Genomic DNA, 18,143 nt, shown 5'->3' with positions numbered 1-18,143 from the left:
CCTATTTTGTGATGGCGTGTTAGATAGCAGTTACTTAAGCATCTCGGGGCGATTCAGCAAAGCTGTGGCAGTGATTATACTGAAAGCTCACTGTGTTTACTTAACTTATTGTTGGCAATTCATCAGCAGCAGTGGTACAAAGTGGGTATTTATGAAAAACATCCACATAGCTTCAGGCAGAAAGAGAATACATTTCAGCTGGTGAAATAAAATATATTATATGGACTGAAAAAAGGAGTTTGTTTTCCTCTTACACAGACAGAATTTTATCATTGCAAGCTTGGGAGGCTAATAACATTTCCATGTTTGCAGCATTGTTGTGCAACAGGATTGGAAGAAAAAAATGAGTCAGGGGAACAGGAAGGATCCCCATTAGGATAATGAGATGTGAGGTCACTATGTGTTAAACTTCCTTTACAGTTGAATAGTATGCACGAACAAGTCACGCTCCATTACCTATATTAAATATTCAGACACAGATGCATGCTGTGAGAGGATATATCCCTCTGATCTATTTTAAGCTTCCTCATCTATCATTGACAGCTGATTTATCATTTTAAAACCCCAAAACTTGTGTAAAAATTCACCTACAGCTGTTCTCCTCATGCAAACACTGGAAGTTTGTTTTTTGCCCTGAACTGCATGTTCCTTTTAATCAGGTTTTTTTTGTGTGATATCAGAGTTAGTTTAAAAATTGTGTATTTGATGAAATTAAATGTTAAAAAAACTTCCAAAACATTTAGAAAATACAGTAAAAATGTTACAGTGACACAGAAGCTCTTTAGATGAAGAGGGCTCAGTAAACCTGTTCAAAGTTTATATACATAAAGACACAGAACAACTTTTCAAAAACCCGCTCCTGGAGCTGCTCCCACAGCTGTAATATCTGAGAATAAAAGAGTTTGAGAGCTGGTCCTCTCTGTGTGGCTGTATGAAGGAAAAGTTCATTAAAATCACTCTGGTTCTAACAAAGAACACCTAAAAGTTACAAGTCATGCACAAGCAAACTACCCAAGAGCAATATTCAGTAAGGTTTAGCAATATGTCTCCATGCTGCACTAACTATAAACATTCACTTTTTAGATAAAATAAAGAGTAAAAATTAGAATTGAAGAGAGAATCAGAGTTACCTATTTCCACAGAACGAAAAAGAAGCTTCAAAACTGATATTAGAAATCTGGCAATTTACTTCACCATTACATAACTTTACATTTATAATGCAGTGCAGCATGAAAGCAATTCCCAAGCCTTAAAAGTTGTCCTGTGCAGAGAGGAGGCTGAAATCCAACTGGGGCTGCCTGTGCCTGAAAATACTGCAAGGCATGCAGACCGTTACTTAGACTTAATGATCCAAGCACATACTTATTTACAAAGGGAAACTAGCTGTCATCCATCTCATTCATCTTAAAAAAATCATAAAATTTCAAGCACATGAAAGAAGAACTTATTGATTTTAACAACTAACTTTTAACTAATAACTCTAGTAAAAAAAACAAGTCTACATTAAATTAAAAAGACACCAAATGCTGTGTTTTCCTTTTAAAATTGTGGATGTTCATAAGTGTTTTTCTAGAATGTAGTTAACAAAGAAAAAATAGAAATAGTGTGGAAAACTGACCCTTGAACTGTTGCTAAATTTGCTTAATGAAAGCAAAAAACTGCCCTCTGCAAGTGTTTTAATTCCCTCTTTAGTTTTAAAGAATCCTCCTTGATAGAAATAATCTGTAAAAAAAATCTTCAATAAGTGGAAGATAATTCTTCCATCTGAAAATTATCAAATCACACCATGTCTTGCTATGATTTTGCTCCAGGATTTTCCACTTACCCTGCTGTAACAGGGTGGATAATTCCCATCTGTTACTGTTTAAATAGCTGATGCACCAGGAAGTTTTGTGATTGGACCAATAAACACACACAGCTACATAGCAACAGGGGAGCAGCGAGATGAAAAACCACATGAAGCAGTCCGCTAATCAAGTTTGAACTCGATGATGTCATAATTATCACTGGGAGGAAATCGCACAGGGATTAGGAAAAATGTCAGCTTAATAACAGTAAACAGTTACAGCAACAACAGTGAATGAAGGAGTAAAATACATTTGGATATCCTTTCTATTCTAGGGCTGCTTGACATCATTACTGCTCAAAATGTGATGTTATCAATACCTGTTTCAATAGCACAACAACAAAAACAGAAGTTGGAGGCATCAAATATTTGGTTATTTCTTATTTTTTTGTTGCCAAATAATGTAGGAAAATCCTGCACACCATGCAAATTGTGCACAAATACATGGGCAATTACAGTATTATTACTTGTGCAATATACACAGTGATCTCTTTCTTCTGCTATAAAAATATGACTGAAGATTATTTTCTTTTATCTTCTGATTGGAAGCTAATGATCACCAACATATAAGATTGTTCAGTGGTATTGACTGGTATTATTCTTTTAATCTATTATAAAACTTTCATATTAATAGGTACATTTGTAAATTTGTTTACTTCTTATCTTACTGAATGCAGGAGACATAATTCACCATGCTGCCCTGATCTAAATCACTATACTGCTGTTCTTCTCGGCAGCTATAGAAGTGGACCTACCCTGGGTTTGAAGGCAATCAGTTTAAGGATCATCTCCACAGTGAAGAGCCCAGTGAAGAGCATGTTCAGGATGTTCATGGCGTCGTTAAAATTTTTAGTCTGTCCATGATGCTGCAGAGATACAGAGAAAACTCAAGAATGTTCACAAAGAAAGAGAAGTTGATTGTAAGTTTTCCCGATTTGTGTTAGAAACTCACCTGCATGGCCAGACAGATAGTGTTGAGGAGGATGAGGGTGAACATCAGGTACTCAAAGTAGGTGGAGTTGACCACATACCACACCTTGTATTGGTAGGGATTCTTAGGGATGTAGCGGCGCAGTGGACGTGCCTTTAAAGCATACTCCACGCACTGACGCTGTGATGAGCACAGACACAATGTAAGCAAAAACAAAGCAAGATATTTTTCCATTTTATCTTTGTGTCTTTCTGCATTACTGCATCTTTCTCAACTCAAATTACCATGGAAGGAAAACTGTAGCCTTGCTTTGCTTTAGTCTAAAAAAGTCTTTTTCCAGCAGGCTACTCCTCCATCCTCACTGCTCTGTGTGTTTCTTAATCATCGCACAGAACGCAGCAGCAGGGACTTGGCCTAGCTGTTTCTTTTAGCTTTAGTCTCAGTCTCTGTCTGAAGTGCTGCAGCTCCTTCCTGGCTGCACTCCTGAAGGAGTTCAGCCCCCTTAAACTCATGTTCAGCCTCTCCACAACCTCCCATGTCTCGACCCGCCTGCATGGCCTCCATTCTCTTCCCCCTGTGCCTCCTGAATGACAAAATGACTTTCCCACTTCAGGCAGAGCAGCAGTCAATTTCCACCTTCTATGATCATACTTCATGTTTATGTAGCAGCTAAAAGCATAAAACTACACTTTTATTCATATAAATTCAGCAAAAGTTGAAACAGACAGTCCTGCCCACAGAATTGACTAGGCCCCTGAAAAACCTAATGAAGGACCCTCACCATTTGTGATCTATTGATGATGTCCATGTATGTGTGTTTGATCAGTAGCATTGGTGCTAGCGTCCGTGCTAAGAGTTACTTCACTTTGGAGCTGAAAATTCTGTGAAGCTATTGTGTTTTGCTATTCAAATAACCCATAAGTACTGCTTTTTAACCCCTTTTAATCACTTCTTCTGCCATGTTTTCCCATATTTTTGTTTAATTTTTAAGCAGTTTTTGCCTCGTTCAACGTGTATTTTCCCAATATTAATCCATTTTTGCAACTTTTTAAATGATCTTCACAATTGTTCTGACAATTTTGCACTTGCCTCTAAAAAACCCATTTATTGACACTTTCTAACAGCTTTTCACCATTTTCCCAACTATTTTTGCCTTTTTTTGACCCATTTCTGCAGTTGATATCTCATTTTTGCTTCTGTTAACCCGTTTTCACCTCTCTGTAACCACTTTATACCATTTTGACAGTCAATTTTTGTCTTCTTTTCCACCTTTTTCATTTTAAAGCCATTTTTTTCTCTTTCAACCTTTGTTGTTGCCAATTTTAAACAATCTTTTGCCCCTTTTGCCTTTATAATCAATCAGCAGCTATATTCCTATTGTTGCCTCTTTAAACCAATTTTTGCTACTTTTTAACCACTTTTCCATTTTTCATTTTGCCTGAATTGACCCATTTCTGCAGTTGATGTCTCAATTTGTCCTCTTTAACCTAATTGTATCTCTCTGTAACCACTTTATACCACCTTCTGACAGCCAATTTTTGCCATTTTTAATCTTTTTTTCCCCCAATTTTTGCCTTTTTTTAGCAACTTTTTTCATTATTTTCCCCTTCAATTTCTTTTTTTTTTTTTTCTATTTTTTTCTCTTGCACCCTGATGTTTGTGCAGATCATGGCTTAGCTATGAAGTCAGACATTACTTCCCAAATGTTTCAGTCAATATGCCATCCAAATTGTTAACATTAGCAAAAAAAGGTAATTCTGCTTCAAGAAAAAGGGGTTTACTTTTGATAAAGGCAAAATTATCCTACAGCATGAATAAATAAAATTCATTTTTTCTTGTTTTGCTAAGAGTGGTTATTATTCAAATATAGTTATCACAGCTTAACTTTTCTATGGACCATGACTTTGCTGACCTCTATGGCCCCCCCACATCAAACCCGTCTCTGGAAAGCTCTCCCTTTTATCCCCTCTTATGGGCAACCTTGGAAACAGGCAGAAACATTACCTGGTTCTTGTCCAGCTCACAGTTCTTATACTCCTGCTCTCCTTGCTCCTGGAATGTGACGATGACAAAACCAACGAAGATGTTCATCATGAAGAAGGCAATGATGATGATGTAGATGATGAAGAAGATGGAGATGACAACGCGGTAGTTGTAGATGGGCCCAACATCCTCAGCATGAGAGTCTATGGCCTTGTACAGTAATCTGAAAAACAGAGGGAGACAAATCATGCAGGACAATAAGAGGAGAAGACTAAAGGCTTCAAACTCTCTGAAAACTTGAGTAAAAAGTGTGAATTTGCAGATGTAATAGGTTAAAATTCTATAAACAGACAACAACAGGTATGTTTGTATGATTGCAGACACTCACCCTGGCCAGCCCTCGAAGGTAGACACAGCGAACAGAGCCATCATGCCTTGCAGGACATCATCAAAGTTAAAGTCACTGTTCTCCCACACCCTATGGGCTCGCTCAGGCTTCCCCACATCACCGTCCTTATACATAATGTAGAAACCCCTGTGAACACAAGCAGACACAGACACATTCATGTGCTTTTAAAGTACTTATAACTGAGAAATAATAACTATATGTGAGCAGGCAGGAGGGATCTCTTACTTGCATTCTGCCTCAGTTTGTTTTGAGCTGTCGGAACAGAAGAAGAATTTGCCCTGATGGAAAAACATCGAGTCAGTCTTGAAAAAATAAAAACTATTGTGACATTATCTCTGTAGACATTCACGAGGCCTGCGCACAAGTCAAAGAAAAAACTTTGTCTTCTCCTCCTCTTGTCCCTACCTTGAAGAGTTGCACTCCAATGCAGGCAAACATGAACTGCAGCAATGTGGTGACAATGACAATGTTGCCAATGGTCCTGATGGCCACAAACACGCACTGCACCACATGCTGAAAAACCACAGATATCACAGTCAGTTTATCTTGTTCAAAAGTGTCTATTATGTGTTTTTATTAAACGTGTGAGTGCTCTCACCTTCAGGCCCTTGGCTCTGTTGATAGCCCTCAGCGGTCTGAGCACTCTCAGCACCCTCAGGATCTTCACCACATTAATCGCACTGGACCTGAAACACACAGGGAATTAATCTGTCATCAACACAAACACACTTTTTACTTTGCAAGACTGGAACAACACACATCCAAGGGTGCTTCCATTAGCATCTGTGTTTAAATTTGGTAATACACACTAAATCAGGGGTCAAAGAAACTGTGGAGACAACTGAAAACACGGGATAAGGACATAAAAGATTAACAACTTAAGCCAAATCACGTCTGATGATAGAAAATAATCCTTAAAATGTTTAGGCTAGTTGGAAAACTAAAATTCTCCTCAGATAGTGTTAAGTTGGGCATGAAAAGGTTAATAAGAAGTGCTGTCAAAATAATGTGTTAATTTCAATTAATTTAAGACAAAGTTAAAAAGTTTACTCATGTTTTTTGATGCTTTAAAACCCATCAAAGGTTTGATGCTGCTCACAAGCATATCCTTCCATTACAAACTTTATGATGCCACTAACAAGAGGCTTCCTGCATGTAAGTACGTAAGTGGGGGAGGGGAGTAGGGGGAATATCAAGTGTCGATAGAGCAGTGGTTTTCACACTTTACCGTATTTGCTCAAGACACACCTAAGATCAAGCCGAAATCCAAAGGCACACTAGGTTCATATCGATGCAAAATAGTCTCATTAATGCGTGTTGAAGTAACTTTAGTTGTTTTATAGTTAGTAACACAGGGTTTTTTCCCACGGCACACCTAACCTTGATTTGCCTTGCCACATTCGGTAAGCACTGGAAGCAGATCAGATACAGTAAATTGTGGATTTACTCTTAATAATGTGAAAGCCAGAGTAACATACAAGCAACAATGTATTATACATTACATAAATTTAAATTAAAATTTATATATATCACCATTGACCATTGACAAACACAATTATACAGTGAATTCACCTGTAATGCAGTCTTACGCATACCAAAAAAACCTGCAGTTAATTGCGATTAATCAACCAAAACCTGTTGTCAAAGCCTTTAATTATATAGATTAAAAAAATAAATAAATACAGGAAAAATTAAAATATATAACTATTCATAATGAGGATTTTACTGTAAATCTACCTGTAGTGCAGTTGTACTCTTATTACCAATACATGTGATTAATTGTTATTAATCAATCACAAAATCTGTTATTATTTAGATGATTTTTTTTTTCAAATCTATTGACAGTATTAATGAAGACGTATGTATTTTTAAGCACTTTAAGTGAACACTTGTGAACAGCATTATACGGTAAACTGACATGTAATGCAGTCTTACTGACATTATTACTACATGCAATTAATCATCATTAATTAATCAAAAGACCTGCCATTAAACCATTTTTTAAATAGCTTGAAGCAGTATTTTATATATAACCCATTGCAAAAGGGGTTATGCAGTAAAACTACCTGTAATGCAGTCCCACTCATATTACGAATATATGCAATTAATCACAATTAATTAATCACCAAACCTTTAATAAATTAGAGTAATGTTTTTATTTTCATGACAGGCTGAAATATATAAATAAAACCATTAAGAAACAAAACTATACAGTAAATCTACCGGTAATGCATTCCCAACCTTATCACTGAAACATGTAATTAATCACGATTAAGTACTCAAAAATTTGCAATTAATTAGATTTTTTGTAATCACAATAAAGCAATGATTTATTTAATTTTATAACCATTTAGAAACATGATTATAAAGTAAATTTACCAGATTAATTAATCACAAAATTTGTAATTAATTAGATTAATTGTCTGAATAGCTTGACAGCAGAAATATATAATTATACAAAACAGCATTATACAGTAAATCTACCCGTGATGCATTCTTATCGTTTTATCTGATGCATGCGATTAAAAGCGATCAATTAATCACAAAAATCTATAGTTAATTAGATAAATTGTTTGAATCACCTGACAGCACATATGTAGAATTTATTACCTTGTGTAATTTTAAAAATATTTGTTTTAAATTCCTTGGCAGCACTAGCAATAACATATGTTTATCTGCAAAAACATACCATTTGAAGACTTAATACTTAAAGCTATAAAACACATCCACCTTTATAATTTATTTTTCTTATATCTATAAGCTTAATCTAAGTGGAAAAATAATAAATAATGGACAGTATAAAATGATTAAACATGGGCATGAATCACAGCACAATACACACATAAATATAAGTTAAATGAACAAACACAAATACAGCACAGATAAACCCACACAAACACACACAGACATTTACAGGCAAAAAGGGTGTTACTGTGCTGTAAGAGAGTGTCAGTTCAAGCCAAAGGTCTAACACTGTGACCTTTCAAAGAAGGGTGGATAAAAAGAAAAGTTTTACATACTAACCAAAAGAATCTAACGAATACCTTGACATTTTGAATTTTATGATAAATACTTGGAAAAAGCTTCAACATTAATCCTTCAGTAACCTGAACATGGCCTCCAGTGCATGATTATCACTTTTCTTAAATAGGTATTTAAAATGCTAAAATCCTAGTTTGATAGTATCTTTTACATTTATGAGTTTAGCATGGAAAGCTAAACAAATGTTCAGTTAACTGAAGAATAAATGCAAAAACCTTTTCCTGAAGTCGACAAAAGAAGAAAGAAGAAAGCATGTTCAAAATGTCAATGTATTCTTTAAAGGGAGTGACTTTTGGATGGGTAAAGGAGTGATTTAAAAGGAGTGAAGTTACTTTGTGGCGATTTTTACAAAGGAAGTGAGCAGAAGACGCGTTGTGCAACTTTTTACACAGGAAGGTCAAGTTTTAGGGGGGTTAAAGGTAGTTTATGTACAGTGAGATGTTGTCAGTAACATAACAGTCAAACCAGCTGTGATGATGATTTCCAGGAATAATCAATCTAAACTAATTGTACATTAGCTCTGTAATATTGCAGCAATATGAAACAAATATACAGTAGCAGTGATGCTCTGGGCTTAGAAGAATAATGTACCTTTAACATAATTAAAACAGCTTTTTTTCTAACTAGTTTACCCAGAAAGGCAAACAACTCTAGCTGTGCTGATTTCACACCTGGCATGCAATATTATCCAACACTTGACAAACATCGCCCCAGTTCGGGGGTCTATTTAAGCTGCAAGATCTCTCCCTCTGCTCTGTTTTCATGGGCTGTGGTAAAAGTTAGAAATGAATAGAGCATATGCCTTTCAGAACGAATGCCATAAAGCTGCCCCTAAACAATATTATGAGACTTTAAATGATGCAGGACAGTTGCACACCATGGCCTGTTTCTTTCCTTCTAAAGTAACTACAGATACAGTAAATCCCCAAGAGACACTACATCATTAAGCTATTATTGTTAGCAAAATGGTATCAAGGGAAAAGAAAAGTAAACCTTCTGACTGGAGCACCATCACAATCAATTTGACAGTGATATATTCAAGACAAATCCCACACACAAACTACTTTTAACAGGAAAAACCACGGAGTTTGAGCATTCAGGTATCATTTCTATAACCTGGGAGAGTTTGTGCAATTAATAGATCAGTGTATGAACTGCAAACAAATTGAAAATATCTGAAGAATAAATAGCAAACTTGCTGACTTATACTTAATTTGGTGTACACAATACAATTAGAAGACTCATGATATCAAAATGTTCTTTTATCTTAAAATATGTTGCCCAAAAGGAGGCATTTCAGCATGCATTAAATGCAAAAGCATACAATGCATTCATGCATTATCAATACTATGTAATCCCTTTAACTGCCCACTAAATCCCATTTGATAACATCAGATTAGTGTCTTATTTTCCTTTTTCTTGCTTTAAATGAAGCTTCGACTCAACTCTCCAAGATCATAGAAATACCAAATCAAAAGAGTGACAGTTTTACACATTAAGGGTGAAGGTCTGTTAAGGGGGTTATTAATACGGACTAATGTGGACTTACTTCGAGAAGTCTAGACTATTAAGCATTAGAGACAGAGAGTGTAGCATAGCATATTAAACATCAGAGATATTGCAGCGTTCAAGGAGTTATTTGCTATAAGAAGCAGAGCACATTTTTAATAAACATCACAAAGAGAGAGAAAGAAAGAGAGAGAGAGAGAAAAGGAGGGAGAGAGAGATTGGGAGTAATGAAGTGTAAAGTTGAGAGAGGAGAGAGAGAAGTGTGAAGCACGAGGCAACTTACAAATGAAAACGGTGTCCTCACTTAGCTACCTAACAAGTTAATTTGTGATTTCTATGATTGGACAAGGATCTCATACACTAGTCATTATCTGGCTGACTAGTCCAGTATTTCAACTTCTTATAACACACATGTACGCTGATGATATTGTAAGATTCATGTCAATGTTGCTGGAACTTATTGCCAAATAATGCTGATATCAGCTGTCTTTTCTTTTTATAAAAACAGTACAAGAACAAATAAAACATGCAGCAGAAAAAAATAATTGACTTACTGTATTCCAGAGGAGATGAGGGACACGCTGACCACCACCAAGTCCAGAATATTGAAATAGTTTCTGCAGAATGAACCTTTATGGAGAAAGGCTCCATATGCTGTCATCTGTCGGGTAGAAGTTCAGTTTAAAAGAAGGATTAAGTCACACAACAGTAATCCACAGGGGGAATATGTACCTGCAAAAGCTGCTCTTTCTAAACTTTCTTTAAGGAAGGATTTACCCCAAAGTAAACATGCTTAAAGTTATGTGAAAGTCAACTCTGCACTGTTCTTCACTCTCCTCAACAGGCTGAAACAAACATCAACTATGTTGTCTGCATAGCAAAATATCAAAACTTTAGGACCTGGTGTTAATGTACAACTGGAAAATGTCTAAAAGAATGAGATCTTATGAAAGAGAGTTAACTCACAAAGGCCAAATTATTCTACATACTCTACATTAAATTCTACCTTAAGGATGATCTCTATGGTGAAGAGTCCAGTGAAGACATGGTCTGCATAGCCCAGGATCTGAAACACAACAAGATCCTCATTTATATCTATGGTGACTAAAATCTTTGACTTTAATGCACTATGAAATAAAATCTGGGCGATACGGTTGCATTGGTATACAATCCGCAGTGTCTATTAGGGCCCCCACCAGTGGGTTAAAACCAATCAAGAGTTTGAACCTTTGCTATTTATCACACAGTTGTTCAGCTCTCAGCCTGTGGTGACTGATGTGAAGTTGACAGACAGACAGCAAGTAGCTCTACTAGCGCTGCACAAGTGTTACTTACTCATCAGCACACCTTGGTTTTCTTTAAATGCATGATAATGGTAACTCTACAAAGCCAATGGATTGGCTAGATTCCACATCTGTCACCAGGCAGATTCATCTTTAAAAGTTTCAAGCTACAAGCTTTGTAAACTTTGTAAACAATTTGGACTGGTTAACAAAGCAGTTAGCGTTGATGTAGCTATAGCGGCAGTTTTATCAGAAAAGGATAATGTTCTTACTTTTCAATAAGAGCAAAGAACTGTACTTAAAGCGTTTCTCTGTGGTTTTCTGTTCTCCTGACCAGCTTCAGCCTGAGTTTAAATTACCAACTGGCTCCACTGATGGTAAACAAGGATAGCAGTTACCTGTTGAGCCTATGTTATGTCGTTTACTCTCTGGGCTGGAGACGCCTACAACGCCATATATTTTGTTGCTCTGACTGAACCGTGATGAATGTGACCGACAGATTCCAGCCAATCTTCCACTATGAATTTTTTCAAAGGTTTAACCCTTCCCCAACACTGCTCTATTGCAACAGTGTTGCAAAGTAGCGCTAATCCTCGCTGGCATGGTCACTTTATCCTGGTATACTGATTGCACCAGTATATCCTTAATTAACAGCTAATTTTTAGTAGGAGATATTCTGAGTTAAAAGTGTCTTACACAACATATTTTACTGTATTACCACAGGATACAAGCATTCAGGAGATTTAATTAACCAGGAAACATGGGGATTATATTAAGTTGTCTGTTGTGTCACCTACCATTGTTAAATATGACAAGTTGTAAATGAAACTAATGTTGTACAATGCCTTAAAAACAAGTCTGTAAAAACCCCAAGTTCTCTGACGTCCAAATCAGCTATGTTTCACATGCATTTCTATTTTCTCCATTGATATGCACAGGTTTATACAGCTAAAAGTAGAGAGTATCAGTGGTTTAATGCTTAACAGATGTATGAGTGACTGTAGGATATTCTTAGATGACTCAACAATACACTGAAATTATAATGAGGTTCAGCTTGGAGGATAATACATTCTGATTTGACTTCAATAGACCCAAAATACCAAGCAGAAGCTAACAAACAGGATGTGTTATTTCATTAATGCTTCACCAAGGTTAATTAAGGTGGACTATTTTACAACAAAGCAGATCTTTTTAAGCCCTCAGGTGGTTGTCTCGCTCACTGAGAGAAGAAACAAAACAAAAAGTGGATACATTACAAACAAAATGTCATCTTTACATTATACTGCAGCTCATACCCAGCTTGGATCAAATAATCTCATGCCCACTAAGTCTGCCTGAAATCTGGGTGTCATGATTGATGACCAGCTAACCTTCAAGGTTCATGTTGCCTCGATTTCTCGGTCCTGCCGATTTGCCCTTTATAACATCAAGAGGATAAGACCCTACTTGACAGAGCATGCAACACAGCTCCTGGTACAGGGTCTTGTAATATCACATTGACTACTGCAGGTCATTACTGGCAGGACTCCCTGCATGCACAGTTAAACCTCTGCAGATGACCCAGAATGCAGCAGCACGTCTGGTCTTCAACCAACCCAAGAGAGCTCATGTCATTCCTGTGTTCATCTCTCTACAATGGCTCCCAGTTGCGGCTTGCATTAAATTCAAAACTCTAATCACTGCTTACAAAGCAGTAACCAAAACTGCTCCTGTTTACCTGGAGTCCCTCGTTCAGGTCTACACTCCTTCTCGCCCACTACGCTCAGCCAGTGAAAGGCACCTTCCAGCACATCAGGCTCCTAAGTCACTTGCTCGACTCTTTTCTTCTGTTGTTTCTAAATAGTGGAATGAATTACCCAACTCCATTCGATCCGCAGAGTCCCTCTCTACTTTCAAGAGAAAGCTAAAGATGCCAGCTCTTTAGAGAACACTATTCACTTAGCTAGAGTATTCTCCACTGCTGTCCCCACTGGTAGAATAAGTCTTCCAACTACTTCTGGGATTTTTTTGCCCAGCTCTTTGTGAGTGACCCAAGCACTTGGTACTTTGGTCATTAGTTGTTGTGAAGACAATTCAATGGATCATGATCATGAGAGGGCTCACATTTTGGTTGTTTCAATGTTGATGTTAATAAAAAAAAAAAAAACAACAACAAAAAAAACTTGCATACATTATGTGCTTTGCCTTTAACACTGCATGGCAGCACCTGTGTCCAATTGGACTTGAAGCACTTTGTGGCACTTACTGTTTCTTCTTGTCTAGATCTTTGCTTGTGTTGTTCTTGCTCTCGAATGTACGTTGCTTTGGATAAAAGTGTCTGCTAAATGACATTGTAACATTGTAACATCATAGTCTTAATTTTTAGTTACTGTACTCAGCAGCATTAACATATAAACAATATGGGGTTCTATATACAGTAAACACAGCACAGAAATCTTTCAAAAACAAAAACAGCCCATGTTTTAAGAGATTTAGAGTTGGACTGAGGCTGAATAAACAGTCTCTGCTTTTATGTACAAATAATTAAACAGCATATGTTATACTTAAACACTTTTTCATTCTAATCAGGGAAACTTGTGTTATTCCTTAGCACAAGATTAACTTAAAAAGACTTAGTTGCCTGTTTTGCTAAAAATAAAGAGTTAAATTGAGGGAATAAAACTTAACAGGCTTTTCATATCTTCTGAACATGAAGTTAATCACAGTTGCAGTACTCTGGAGGAAATCTCATTAAGTGTAACAGGCCAGTCAAAATCAGCCCTGGTTCCTCTATATGTTGCTGTCGGCTATAATCCATTTAGCACAGACTAAATGCGTGTGGGCAGCTAATGATGACTGCAGTTTTTGCTGCAGTCTGTGGCTTCATGTTTGCATCTAAACCTGCTTAGACAGCATTTACACTCTGATAAATGTTGATAATTTTGCTTGTTACCTGGTTTCTAAAAGAGTCGTTCTTGACTGGGTCTTCTGCTGCCAGACTGATGCTGCTGAGCAGGATGAAGAAGAGGATGAGGTTGGTGAAGATGTTGTGATTGACGATCTTATGGCACAGGACCCTGAATCTGAAGTGAAAGAATAGGTGGCAGAGAGAGTGAGCATGAGTAAATCATATTTGAAGCTCGAGTTACAAAAACAAAAACTTCTTAAATATTGCAAGAGACAGAGGATACGGAGAAAGAGGGACAGCATCATCTTACTTGTTGGTGTGACTAAAGACGAAGAAAGCGCGAGCCTCGGGCATGGGAACAGCCTTCTCCTTCAGCTGAATGTCGGAGAGTGGCCTTGGCCTTGGGCCCACTGGCATCTCTGGTTCATCATCATCGTCATCGCCTGATAAGAGGAAAGAAAGGGAAAAGAGACAAAAATAGTGAGAGGAGAGATGCAGAGGTAAAGGATCGGAAATAAGGTGATGACAGAAAGTAGAAGAGGCAGAGTTTTTATAAATGGTAGGCGCCTTAGATGAAGCTCAGAAAACTGAAATGACAAAAGTAGGCCATACAGAATTATGCTAAATGGAAAAAAAAAAAAGTTTACCTGAAAAATGTGCCAAAGTCTTACTATATACAGGATGCAAACTATTGTGTCAGATGTGATTTATTTTGGTTATTACAGTATAGATTACCTATGTAATCATTGGCAGGATATGGGTTCTTCTCTTCACTCTCATCTCCACAGTAGTCATCCATGTTTATCTGTAGTAAAAGAGCAAAGAAATAATTTCTTTGAATTCTTTGACTCTAAACACCCTTAGTTACTGATCTTTTAGTGAATACGTTTTTCTCTATGTACCTTAGTAGCAGTGTTAGTCTCTCCATCAGAAGTGATAGACTTCAGCTCTATCTTCTCCTTCTTCTCCTCCTCCAGAGGTGGCTTCTCATTATCATGACGCTTCTCTGGACTGGCCAACCTAAAAAATGAGAGAGAGATGATAATCCTCATTCCAGCATCCTTCCCTTGTGTCTTGTGTCAAGTGCATCTCAAAAAAGGTGAGCACTTTGAAAACACGTCATTTTTCCCATTAATTACTTCAAAAACGACAACTTCATACATTACATTCTAGATTTGAAACACAGAAAGTTAAATATTTTGATCTTTTTTTGTTTTTATTTTGATAATTACTTGGTCAGGGCTCCTTTTGCACAAATTACTACATCAATATCATATGGCATGGAGGCAATAAGTATTTGGAACTACTAAGGTGTTACGAAGCCCAGGTTGCTTTAATAGCAGTTTTCGAATCAGGCCGGCCAGTAAAACACAGTAATACCATGGTCAGAAAACCAGTTACTAGTAGTTTGGCTTCACTGTGGGCAGGTGACAAGCCCTGCAGGAAAAGGAAATCAGCAGCTCTAAAAAGCATGTCAACAGGTAGAAGCATGAGTTTGAAAAAAAAGAGTTTAAATCTCTGAGGAACCGTACAGTTCCTTGGTTCCTTAGCCCAGGTAAGAGGATTCTGACGCTGTCTCTGGTTCAGGATTAACCTGACAGGAACAATTTCAGCCTATTTCATATGCATGTCTGCCTGTAGTGGCTCTTGATGCACTGACTCCAGTCATAGGCCACTCCTTGTGACGCTCCCCAAAGTTCTTGTTTGACAATCCTCTCAAGGCTGCAGTTATCCCTGTTACGTGTTCAACTTTTTTTTTTCCGGACATTTCTTTCCAATTAACTTTTCATGAATATGCTTTGATACAGCACTCTGAGAACAGCCTGCCCTTTCAGCAATCACCTTCTGTGGCTTACCCTCCCTGTGGAAGGTGTCAATGATTGTCTTTTGTACATTTGTTAAGTCAGCAGTCTTCTCCATGATTGTGGTTGTGTGTACTGCTCCAGAGTGAGAGAAACCTTCGCAGGTATTTTGAATTTACTAGCTAATTACAGCTCTTCTCAGGACCACATGGATCTAAAATATATAGAAATATCCACTTAACTGACAGGAGATACTGAACTTTTCCACAATATTCTAATCTTTTGATGCACCTGCATGTTAACCTTATAGTTTGCATGAATCACATGTCAATTATCACTACTAGAACAAACTTAACACTGTTCTGTTTCAGCTGAAAGGAGTGTTATTATAATTGAACCAAAGAGGGGGCTTTCCATTACACTGTATTTTAGAAGGTGGTTTTCCATTACCCTGTCTTTCAGATCAATACAGGTGGCATCCAAAAAGTAGACATTTCATAAGCTGTGCCACTGAGTAAACTCCCTCAGCTGCAAAAGTCTAGCATTATCTTTGCTGACAAATGACCTTTGTAGGCAATGCCATGCTAAAATTACCCAATAAAATTACTTCAGACAGAAAGCAAAGCAAGCAAATGTCAGCCTGCTTTAAAAAGCTTTAAGCTCATGTTCTAATTGTTAAGCATTTTTAGTGCTTTGATTTCAGCACTACAGTATCAGCATCCTTAAATGCCTCAGGACATTTCTGACTAACTTGGTTGTTGTAAGCTAAATTTCTCTCTTGATTTAGTTGGTCAAACTCTCTCATCCTCTCTTCATTGTTTTCAGCTTTGCTGTCAAACTGTCTTAACTAACTTCTGCTTTACCTGGCCAGTTTCTTCCTCTCCTTCTCCTCCTCCTCTTCTTTCTGCGCCGACGTCAGGCTCTCAGCATCTGCCAGATTGTCCACAGCAATGGCCAAGAAGACATTTAGCAGGATATCTGATCAGAGGGGTGGATGTTAAGGATGATGCTGACCCTTTAGAGTATCATTGCTGCTGGATGCAAACAATCCTGGTAGGCTAAGTGAACCACTGGTAACCCTGCTGCATTTAAGAGATGCTTCATTCTAATGGAAATGTATTCTGATGAAAAAAGTGTGAAAGCACACATCAATAAGGGGACTGGATTGGATTCCTATAACAATAAGACAGTTTTCCATTTGATACAATCAAATTTAACAGAAAAAGAAAACAATCTGGTCCGTCAATCTTTCCTCCACACTTTTTACTCATCACCCATACTCCTCAAGTTCTATTCAGATTCCAACTATGAAAACTGCTATGAAGTCTTTTCTTTAAGTATGCCTCAGTTGAAGCAGGATACAGTTTCCACAGATGAAGAGGATGATGAAATAGATGCAGACGAGCATGCCAGGAAAGGATGGCCCACCATATGCCATAATTCCATCATACATCACAGAGTTCCAGTCCTCTCCTGTCAGGATCTGTGGGAAAAAAAAGATGAAATGTCATTTGCTTAAACAAAACCTTAGCAATAAGTGATTCATTAGAAAGAAGTGCCCCAGAGTGACATTATTATTACATACAATCTAACTTAGATTCCTGGAAAACTTAAAATGCTTTAAGCCTTACAAATGGTGACAGCAACGGTTCAAAATATGTATGCGGTTTTCTGTTCACATGGTGATTTTTATGGTATCATATTGCATCATATGGTATGTTTTCGTATCATTACCTGAAACACAGTGAGCAGAGACTGGGGGAAATTGTCAAAGGTGCTGCGTCGGGTCTCATCAAAGTTGAATTTCCCCCCAAACAGCTGCATGCCGAGAAGGGAGAAGATGATGATGAAGAGGAACAGCAGGAGCAACAGAGAAGCGATGGAGCGGACTGAGTTTAGCAGGGAGGCCACCAAGTTTGAGAGGGAGTTCCAGTATCTGAGGGAGAGATGTCCAGTTAATGTCAGCAAAAACAGAGGAACATAAATCAAGTTATTTCTTACAAATGTATCACTATTTCTGACCTAGCTTCTCAGTTTGTCTTCTCTGTTTCCTGTCTATTGAGTGCAGGATGATACATCCTGAGGATATTTGGTAACACAATAGTTGTGATTGTCTTTCACTGCCGGGAACTGTATTAGGTGACTTTCAAATGCGTGTGCATTTGTTTTTTTGTGAAAGGAAGGAGACACTCTGTCAGAATAACTTAATTCAATAGCTGTCAGAAAAAGAAATGCCTTTATTTACCTGGTTATTTTGAAGATTCTTAGCAAGCGTACACAACGTAACACAGAGATGCCAAGAGGAGACATGATCTTAGTTTCCACTAGAATGGTTTCAAGAATCCCTCCACACACTACAAAGCTGTCGAAGCGATTGAAGAGAGACACAAAGTATGCCTGTGGAGAGCAAGGTGAAGATTAAGGTACTACTATTGGAGAATTTGCTATTGT

At 37.4% G+C, this 18,143-nt stretch overlaps 1 protein-coding gene across 5 annotated transcripts in view; it reads right to left on the bottom strand.

Moving 5' to 3' along the window:
- cacna1c (calcium channel, voltage-dependent, L type, alpha 1C subunit) overlaps window positions 1-18,143 on the bottom strand; it is a 285,780-nt gene that overhangs the window by 40,828 nt on the left and 226,809 nt on the right. For all 5 annotated transcript variants that reach the window (XM_041781270.1, XM_041781272.1, XM_041781269.1 and 2 more), the window contains 17 exons: window positions 17,938-18,089; window positions 17,427-17,628; window positions 17,055-17,175; window positions 16,556-16,670; window positions 14,793-14,910; window positions 14,626-14,695; window positions 14,201-14,333; window positions 13,936-14,065; window positions 10,727-10,786; window positions 10,275-10,381; window positions 5,768-5,855; window positions 5,575-5,682; window positions 5,395-5,447; window positions 5,149-5,295; window positions 4,782-4,983; window positions 2,799-2,957; window positions 2,602-2,712 (listed from right to left, as the gene is read on the bottom strand). In XM_041781270.1, the coding sequence (XP_041637204.1) occupies window positions 2,602-2,712; window positions 2,799-2,957; window positions 4,782-4,983; window positions 5,149-5,295; window positions 5,395-5,447; window positions 5,575-5,682; window positions 5,768-5,855; window positions 10,275-10,381; window positions 10,727-10,786; window positions 13,936-14,065; window positions 14,201-14,333; window positions 14,626-14,695; window positions 14,793-14,910; window positions 16,556-16,670; window positions 17,055-17,175; window positions 17,427-17,628; window positions 17,938-18,089 (2,076 nt within the window). The remainder of the gene's footprint in view (window positions 1-2,601; window positions 2,713-2,798; window positions 2,958-4,781; window positions 4,984-5,148; window positions 5,296-5,394; window positions 5,448-5,574; window positions 5,683-5,767; window positions 5,856-10,274; window positions 10,382-10,726; window positions 10,787-13,935; window positions 14,066-14,200; window positions 14,334-14,625; window positions 14,696-14,792; window positions 14,911-16,555; window positions 16,671-17,054; window positions 17,176-17,426; window positions 17,629-17,937; window positions 18,090-18,143) is intronic.

This window comes from Cheilinus undulatus, linkage group 23 (genome assembly GCF_018320785.1).
Source record: "Cheilinus undulatus linkage group 23, ASM1832078v1, whole genome shotgun sequence".
Taxonomy (NCBI): domain Eukaryota; kingdom Metazoa; phylum Chordata; class Actinopteri; order Labriformes; family Labridae; genus Cheilinus; species Cheilinus undulatus.
The sequence above is the reverse complement of the archived record's forward strand: the minus strand, read 5'-3'. Positions and strand labels throughout refer to the sequence as shown.